At 47.3% G+C, this 9,771-nt stretch overlaps 1 protein-coding gene across 1 annotated transcript in view; it reads left to right on the top strand.

Annotated features, from left to right (window-relative positions):
- Positions 1 to 9,771, top strand: part of LOC112068464 (unconventional myosin-Vc-like) — a 42,432-nt gene that overhangs the window by 12,320 nt on the left and 20,341 nt on the right. Inside the window, 7 exon segments of the mRNA XM_070438167.1 lie at positions 2,095 to 2,192; positions 2,576 to 2,662; positions 2,889 to 3,000; positions 3,232 to 3,443; positions 8,742 to 8,907; positions 9,018 to 9,164; positions 9,404 to 9,662. Coding sequence (XP_070294268.1) covers positions 2,095 to 2,192; positions 2,576 to 2,662; positions 2,889 to 3,000; positions 3,232 to 3,443; positions 8,742 to 8,907; positions 9,018 to 9,164; positions 9,404 to 9,662 — 1,081 coding nt within the window.

The raw sequence follows: 9,771 nt of genomic DNA, 5'->3' as shown, positions 1-9,771 counted from the left end.
CTCCTCCTCCTTTTTCCCCCTCCCCCCGCCCCTCTCCATCCTATCTCTCTCTCTCCTTGTCCCTTCCTCCCTCTCGCCCTTCCCTCCCTCAGCCATATTTACTCCCTCCCCTCCCTCCTCCCTCCCTCCTCCCTCCCTCCCCTCCCTCCCTCCCTCCTCCCTCCTCTCCTCCGCCCCCTCTCGGATCCTCTCTCTCGTCTCTCCCTCCCTGTCTTTCCTCTCCATCTCTCTCCCTCCCTGACACTTGTGTAGTTCAGCAGTTCTCTGTACCTGCTGATGGGGACTCTGAACGCCACCACCCTCACTACGTACGCTGCATCAAGCCCAACGAGGAAAAGATGCCGTTTGAGTAGTAATCAAACCAGGATATCTTCGCTAAATGTGTAACATGGGTTAATGTATGTTACAGTTTCTTCTGAAGTTTCCACTTTGTGTCATCCTGGACTGGATATTAGTTATGCATTCAGCCATTTTAATAACCCTGAGTGTTTCATTAGTCCGTCAGCTATGACTCCAAGCAGCTGAGGACCTGGATATTAATAACCCTGATGTGCGTATTATGCTCGTCAGCTATGACTCCAAGCGCTGAGGACTGGATATTAATAAACCCTGAGTGTGTCATTATGTCTCGTCAGGTATGACTCCAAGCAGCTGAGGACCTGGATATTAATAACCTGAGTGTGTCATTATGTCTCGTCAGGATCCAGCAGCTGAGGACCTGGATATTAATAACCCTGAGGTGTCATTATGCTCGTCAGCTATGACTCCAACAGCTGAGGACCTGGATATTATTACCCTGAGTGTGTACATTATGTCTCGTCAGGTAGCATCTAACAGCAGCTGAGGACCTGGATATTAATAACCTGAGTGTGTCATTATGGTCTCGTCCAGGTATGACTCCAAGCAGCTGAAGGACCTGGAATATTAATCAACCTTGAGTGTTCATTATGTCTGTCAGCTATGATCCAAGCAGCTGGGACCTGGATATATAACCCTGAGTGTGTCATTATGTCTGGTCGAGTATGACTCCAATGCAGCGAGGCCTGGATATTTAATACCTTAGTGTGTCATATTGTATCGTTTTCAAGTATGTACTCAAGCAGCTGAGGACCTGGATATTAATAACTCTGAGTGTGTCATTATGTCTCTCGTTTACTCCAAGCAGCTGAGGACCTGGATATTATAACCCTGAGTGTGTCATTATTTCTGTCAGGTATGACTCAAGACAGCTGAGGACTGGATATTAATCCCTGAGTGTTCATTATGTCCTGTCAGCTATGACTCCAAGTCAGTTCTGAGGCTGGTAATAACCCGAGTGTGTCATTATGTCTCGTCAGGTATGACTCCAAGCAGCTGAGGACCTGGATATATACCCTGAGTGTGTCATTATGTATCGTCAAGTATGACTCCAAGCAGCTGAGGACTGGATATTAATAACCCTGAGTGTGTCATTAAGTTCGTCAGGTATGCCTCAAGCAGCTGAGGACTGGATATTAATACCCGGTGTGTCATTATGTCTCGTCAGGTATGATCCAAGCAGCTGAGGACCTGGATATTAATAACCCTGAGTGTGTCATTATGTCTCGTCAGCATGATCCAAGCAGCTGAAGACCTGGATATTATAACCCCGAGGTGTGATTATGTAAGTCAAGTATGACTCGAAGCAGCTGAGGACCTGGATATTAATAACCTGAGTGTGTCATATGTCTCGTCAGGTATGACTCGCAAGCGGCTGAGACTGGATATTAATAACTGAGTGTGTCATTATGTCTAGTCAGGTATGACTCCAAGCGGGTGGTCCAGCAGCTGAGGGCGTGTGGATCCTGGAGCCATTCACATCAACGCTCAGAGTTACCCTTCCAGGTGTTCTGGACCAGCATCCAACTTCATACTTCACAATAACACAGCACTCACTTCCAACACAAAACTCAGGGCCAGCTTCCGATACAGATGAATAATTCCTGGACTAAATTTCATAGAATCATTACATTTTGTATTCCGGGACTGGGCTTTTATCCGTGTCCAGGAAATCGTCCCTACAAGCTAAACTTCTCTCTCTCTCTCTCTCTCTCTCCCTCCCTGACACTTGTGTAGTTCAGCAGTTCTCTGTACCTGCTGATGGGGACTCTGAACGCCACCACCCCTCACTACGTACGCTGCATCAAGCCCAACGAGGAAAAGATGCCGTTTGAGTAAGTAATCAACCAGGATATCTCGCTAAATGTGTAACATGGACCTTAATGTATGTTACAGTTTCCTTCTGAAGTTTCCACTTTGTGTCATCCTGGACCTGGATATTAGTTATGCATTCAGCCATTTTAATAACCCTGAGTGTTTCATTATGTCCCGTCAGCTATGACTCCAAGCAGCTGAGGACCTGGATATTAATAACCCTGAGTGTGTCATTATGTCTCGTCAGCTATGACTCCAAGCAGCTGAGGANGTATGACTCCAAGCAGCTGAGGACCTGGATATTAATAACCCTGAGTGTGTCATTATGTCTCGTCAGGTATGACTCCAAGCGGCTGAGGACCTGGATATTAATAACCCTGAGTGTGTCATTATGTCTCGTCAGGTATGACTCCAAGCGGGTGGTCCAGCAGCTGAGGGCGTGTGGAGTCCTGGAGACCATTCACATCAGCGCTCAGAGTTACCCTTCCAGGTGTTCCTGACCAGCATCCACACTTCCATACTTCAACAATAACACAACTCGACTTCAACAATAACACAACTCTACGGGCCAGCTTCCCGGATACAGATGAATAATTCCTGGACTAAATTTCATAGAATCATTACATTTTGTATTCCGGGACTGGGCTTTTATCCGTGTCCAGGAAATCGTCCCTACAAGCTAAACCTTGTATTAACTTACTGTTTTTGATTGTCAGGTGGACGTACATAGAGTTCTACAGCCGGTACAGTATACTAATGAGTCAAGAGGAGCTGGGCCTCAACCACAAGAAACTGGCCTGTAAGACAGTGCTGCAGAGGCTAATTCAGGTGAGGGTGTTAGCCGGTGTGTAGCTGGTTCAAATCTGGTGGGGATTGAATGAGCCGGCAATGGAAAAGTTTGTGGACTAAGTAAAGCACTTAACTCCTGAACTCCTCCAGGGGTGTTGCGCTGAATTTGATGATGTTGGTGTTTATAACCAGGTTGATCTGTGGTGTTCATAACTAGGTTGATCTGTACTGATATGGGCTCTTGTCTGATGTCACCCACCTACCCTCCAGGACTCAGACCAGAACAAGTTTGGCCGGACCAAGATCTTCTTCCGAGCGGGTCAGGTGGCCTACCTGGAGAAGCTTCGATTGGACCGTCTCCGAAAGGCATGTCTGACCATCCAGAAGCACGTGAGGGGGTGGAGCCACAGGAGGAAGTTCCTTCGCATGAGGGAGGCGGCTATCGTCCTCCAACAGTACGTCCGTGGACAGCGGCAGATATGGTGAGTGGGAATGTACATCTATTACGGCAGGCAGGTACTACTACAGCAGGTACTACTACAGCAGATACTATTACAGCAAACAGGTGCTACTACAGCAGGGACTACTACAGCAGACAGGTACTACTACAGCAGGTACTACTCAAAAGGTACTACTACAGCAGGACCGAGTACAGTACTATAGCAGCAGGTACTCCTCAGGTACAACAGGTCTGACTACATGCTAGGTACTCACTACAAACACAGGTACTACCTACCCGCAGGTACTACTACAACAGGTACTGACTACAGCAGGTACTATACTACCCAGCAGACAGGTACTTACTACTACAACGAGGTACTACTACAGGCAGTTACTACTACAGCAGCAGGTACTACTACACAGACAGGTACTCCTACAGCAGACGGTACTACTACAACAGACAGGTACACTACAGCGGTACTACATACAGCAGACAGGCGGTACTACTACAGCAGGTACTACTACAGCAGGTACTAACTACAGGACTACAGACAGGTACGACTACAGCAGGTACTACTACAGCAGACAGGTCTATACGAGGTACTACTACAGCGCAGGTACTACTACAACGACAGGTACTACTACAGCAGACAGTACTAACTACAACAGAAAGGTACGACTACAGCAGGTACTACTACAGCAGACAGGTACTACTACAGCAGGTACTACTACAGCAGGTACTACTACAGCGAGACAGGTACTACTACAGCAGAAGTACTACTACAAGCAGACAGGTACTACTACAACAGACAGGTACTACTACAGCAGTACTACTACAGCAGACAGGTACTACTACAGGCCACAGACAGGTACTACTACAGCAGGTATTACTATACAGCGACAGGTACTACTACAACAGACAGGTACTACTCAGCAGATAGATACTACTACAGCAGGTACTATTTACAGCAGATAGGTACTACTACAGCAGGTACTACTACAGCCAGACAGATACTACTACAGCAGGTACTACTACAGCAGACTAGGTACTACTACAGGCATGACAGGTACTCTACAGCAGGTACTACTACAGCAGACAGGTACTACTACAGCAGGTACTACTACAGCAGGTTTACTAACGCAGACGGTACTACTACAACAGGTACTACTACAACAGGTACTACTACAATCAGGTACTACTCACAGCAGGTCTACTACAACAGGTACTACTACATCAGGTACTACTACAGCAGGTACTACTTCACATCAGGTACTACTACAGCAGACAGGGACTACTACAAAGGTACTACTACAGCAGACAGGTACTACTACAGCAGGTCTACTACATCAGCTACTATACTACATCAGCTACTACTACAGCAGGTACTACTACAGCAGACAGGTACTACTACAGCAGGTACTACTACAGCAGGTACTACTACGACGGTACTTGCTTCTAACAACGGCACTACTACACAACAGGTACTTCTACAACAGGTACTCTCAGCAGACAGGGACTACTACAGCAGACAGGTCTAATCCAGCAGGTACTACTACAACAGGTACTACTAAACAGGTACTTCTACAACAGGTACTACTCAGCAGACGGGACATCTACAGCAGACAGGTACTACTAAGCAGGTACTACAAAGGTTACTATACAACAGGTACTTCTCCAACAGGTACTAATACAGCAGGTACTACTAGCAACAGGTACTACTACAATAGGTACCTTCTCACCAGGTACTATCTACAGCAGGTACTACTACAGCAGACAGGGACTACTACAGCAGCAGGTCTACGACTACAACAGGTACTACTACAGCAGGTACTATACAAGCAGACAGTACATACTACAGCAGGTAACATTACACAGGTACTATTACAACAGGTACTACTACCAGCTACAGGTACTACTACAGCAGGTACTACTACAGCAGACAGGTAGCTACTACACAGGTACTCCTATGACAGGTGACTACTACGACCAGGTACTACTACACAGGTACTGACTAGGACAGGTACTACTACAACAGGTTACTACTAGACAGGTATACTACAACAGGTTTACTACTACAGCAGGTACACTACGCAGGTACTACTACAGCAGGTACTACTACAGCAGGTACTACTACAGCAGGTACTACTACCGCAGGTACTACTACGACAGGTACTACTACACGAGGTACTACTACAGCAGGTACTACTACAGCAGGTACTACTAAGGCAGGTAGCTACTACAGCAGGTACTACTACAATCAAATCAAATACAAATCAAATTTTATTAGTCACATACATGGTTAGCAGATGTTAATGCGAGTGTAGCGAAATGCTTGTGCTTCAAGTTCCGACAATGCAGTAATACCAACAGTAATCTAACCTAACAATTCCACACTACTACCTTACACACACACACAAGTGTAAAGGGATAAAGATATGTACATAAAGATATATGAAATGAGTGGTGGTACAGAACGGCATGGCAGATGCAGTAGATGGTATGAGAGTACGGTATATCCGTATGGATGAGTACTGTAGGGTATGTAAACATAAAGTGGCATAGTGTTAAAGTGGCTGTGGTACATGTATTGCATAAAGATGGCAAGATGCAGTGATGATATAGAGTACGTATATACATAGGATGGGTAATGTAGGGTATGTAAACATTGTATTAAGTGGCATTGCTTAAAGTGGCTAGTGGTACATTTTTACATAATTTCCATCATTTCCCATTTTTAAAGTGGCTGGAGTTGAGTCGTATGTTGGCAGCGGCCGCTAAATGTTAGTGGTGGCTGTTTAACAGTCTGTGGCCTTGAGATAGAAGCTGTTTTCAGTTCTCTGGTCCCTGCTTTGATCGCACCTGTACTGACCTCGCCTTCTGGATGATGCGGGGTGAACAGGCAGTGGCTTGGGTGGTTGTTGTCCTTGATGATCTTTATGGCCTTCCTGTGACATCGGGTGGTGTAGGTGTCCTGGAGGGCAGGTAGTTTGCCCCTGGTGATGCGTTCTGCAGACCTCACTACCCTCTGGAGAGCCTTACGGTTGTGGCGGAGCAGTTGCGTACAGGCGTGATCACAGCCCGCCAGGACTCTCTGATTGTGCATCTGTAGAAGTTAGTGAGTGCTTTGGTGACAAGCCGAATTTCTTCAGCCTCCTGAGGTGAGAGGCGCTGCTGCGCCTTCTTCACAACGCTGTCTGTGTGGGTGGACCAATTCAGTTTGTCGTGATGTGTACACCGAGGAACTTAAAACTTTCCACCTTCTCCACTACTGACTCCGTCGATGTGGATAGGGGGGTGCTCCCTCTGCTGTTTCCTGAAGTCCCACATCATCTCCTTTGTTTGTTGACGTTGAGTATGAGGTTTTTTCCTGACACACACTCCGAGGGCCCTCACCTCCTCCCTGTAGGCCGTCTCGTCGTTGTTGGTATAGCCTACACTGTATGTGTCATCCGCAAACTTGATGATTGAGTTGGAGGCGTGCTGCCACGCAGTCCGTGGGTGACCAGGGGTACAGGAGAGGGCTCAGAACGCACCCTTGTGGGGCCCCAGTGTTGAGGATCAGCGGGGTGGAGATGTTGTTACCTAACCCTCACCACCTGGGGGCGGCCCGTCAGGAAGTCCAGGACCAGTTGCCAGCGGCGGGGTCGAGACCAGGGTCTCGAGCTTGATGACGAGTTTTGGAGGGTCTATGGTGTTAAATGCTGAGCTGTAATCGATGACCAGCATTTCACATGGGCTATTCCTCTTGTCCAGATGGGTTAGGGCAGGTGTCGTGTGGTTGCGATTGCGTCGTCTGTGGACCTATTGGTCGGTAAGCAAATTGGAGTGGGTCTAGGGTGTCCGGTAGGGTGGAGGTGATATGGTCCTTGACTAGTCTCTTCAAAGCACTTCATGATGACGGAAAGTGAGTGCTACGGGGCGGTAGTCGTTTAGCTAGTTACCTTAAGCTTTCTTGGGAACAGGAACCATGGTGGCCCTCTTGAAGCATGTGGGAACAGCAGACTGGGAATAAGGATTGATTGATATGTCCGTAACACCCAGCCAGCTGGTCTGCGCATGCTTTTGAGGACGCGGCTGGGAATGCCGTCTGGGGCCTGCAGCCTTGCGAGGGTTAACACTTTTAAATGTTTTACTCACTCGGCTGCAGTGAAGGAGAGCCGCAGGTTTTGGTAGGGGCCCGTGTCAGTGCACTGTATTGTCCTCAAAGCGGGCAAAAAAAGTTGTTTGGTCCTGTCTGGAGCAAGACATCCTGGTCCTCGACGGGGCTGGTTTTCTTTTTGTAATCCGTGATTGACTGTAGACCCTGCCACATACCTCTTTGTGTCTGAGCTGTTGAATTTCGACTCGATTTTGTCTCTGTACTGAGACTTAGGCCGTTTGATTGCCTTGCGGAGAGAATAGCTACACTGTTTCTATTCGGTCATGCTTCCGGTCACCTTGCCTGGTTAAAAGCTGGTTCGCGCTTTAGTTTCACGCGAATGCTGCCGTCAATCCACGGTTTCTGGTTTGGGAATGTTTTTTATCGTTGCTGTGGGTACGACATCGTCAATGCACTTCCTAATGAACTCCGCTCACCGACTCAGCATATTCGTCAATATTGTTGTTGGACGCGATGCGGACCATATTCCAAACCGCGTGATCGAAGCAGCTCTTGAAGCGTGGATTCAGATTGGTCGGACCAGCGTTGAACAGACCTGAGCGCGGGAGCTTGTTGTTTGAGTTTCTGTTTGTAGGCTGGATCCACAAAATGGGTCGTGGTCAGCTTTCCGAAAGGGGGGCGGGGGAGGGCCTTATATGCGTCGCGGAAATTAGTATAACAATGTCTAGTGTTTTTCCAGCCCTGGTAGCACAAATCGATATGCTGATAGAATTTAAGGGAGTTTTGTTTTTAGGTACTACTACGACAAGGTACTACTACGACAGGTTCTACTACAGTCAGGTACTACTACCGCAGGTACTACTACAGCAAGGTACTACGCAGGTTACTACTACAGCAGGTACTACTACGACAGGTACTACTACAACAGGTACTACTACGACAGGTACTACTACAGCAGGTACTACTACAGCAGGTACTACTACAGCAGGTACTACTACGACAGGTACTACTACAGCAGGTACTACTACATCACCTTAGTTATCACATGCTGTTATGCATAGACTGTAGTTGTTGTTATGGTTGTGGTTGTGGTTCTTTTTTTACTTTGTCTTTCCCTCCTCTTCCTCCTCTTCATCTTCCTCCTCTACAGAAACAGGCCGGCTTCATATCATGCCTATAGCACTTGGGAATTTTGGGATCAGTATAGGAATGATCTCGATCGTCTCTCTGTCTCTCCAGTAAAACGGTGACGGCTGMAGCGTTGAAGCAGGGCTGGGCTGCTGTGGTCATTCAGAGGTACTGGAGAAGTTATCTGACCAGACAGATCTATAGAATGGTCCGTTTCTCCTCTATCATCATCCAAGCCTTCACTAGAGGCTGGATCGCCAGRAAACGCTACAAAAAGGTATTGTGCCTTAATCTCAAATKATTTTATATGGCTGTTTCAATCTACAAACATTTGTTAAGTGTTGTATGTGTGCGTCTGTGTATTTGTGTGTGTGTAACACCTCTCAGATGGTGGAGGTGCAGAAAGCAATAATCTTACAGAAGTATGCCCGGGCGTGGCTCRCCAGGAGACGCTTCCAGAGCCTGCGCCGCCTGGTACACAATGTACAGCTCTCCTACAGGTGCCAGCAGCTCAGGAAGAAACTGGAAGATCAGGTAAAAATGTCGCCGACACTGGTACTGACTGAACGTCCCCTAGACCAGGGTTGTGTTCTGTAGGTACAAAAGAAGAAAATGCTTTGAAAGGGTGTGAAACAAACACGGAGTCCAATCAGAAACACAAATTTCGTATTTTCATTTCAAAATGTTTTGAAACGTTTTCTCTTGAGTGCCCTTATGGACATGACCMAGTACTGACCTATGTTTGATTGATGCCCTGCTGTATGTCTCGCCAGGCCAAAGAGAACCGTGGGCTGTTGGAGAGGCTGACAGGTCTGGCCGGTGCTCACGCCCAAGGTCTAGACAAGCTGCGCTGTCTGGAGGCCCAGCTGGGGAAATCAGCCACTGAGAAGGCTTCGCTAGAGGAGCAAGAGAAGAAGAGCAAGGAGGATGCCACGAAGACGATAGCTCAGCTTCAAGAGGAAAAAGACAAATTAATCGTTGAAAAGCAGAACTTGGAAAAAAAGTGTGCAGATTCAGCAACAGAGATGAAAGGTAAGAGGGAGGACATGATGGCTCAGATTGTTTAGAGAGGACATGATGGCTCAGATTGTTTAGAGAGGAAATGATGGCTCAGATTGTTTAGAGAGGAAATGATGGCTCA

This window comes from Salvelinus sp. IW2-2015, unplaced genomic scaffold (genome assembly GCF_002910315.2).
Source record: "Salvelinus sp. IW2-2015 unplaced genomic scaffold, ASM291031v2 Un_scaffold537, whole genome shotgun sequence".
NCBI classification, from domain to species: Eukaryota; Metazoa; Chordata; class Actinopteri; order Salmoniformes; family Salmonidae; genus Salvelinus; species Salvelinus sp. IW2-2015.
This window is presented reverse-complemented; position numbering and strand designations above follow the sequence as displayed.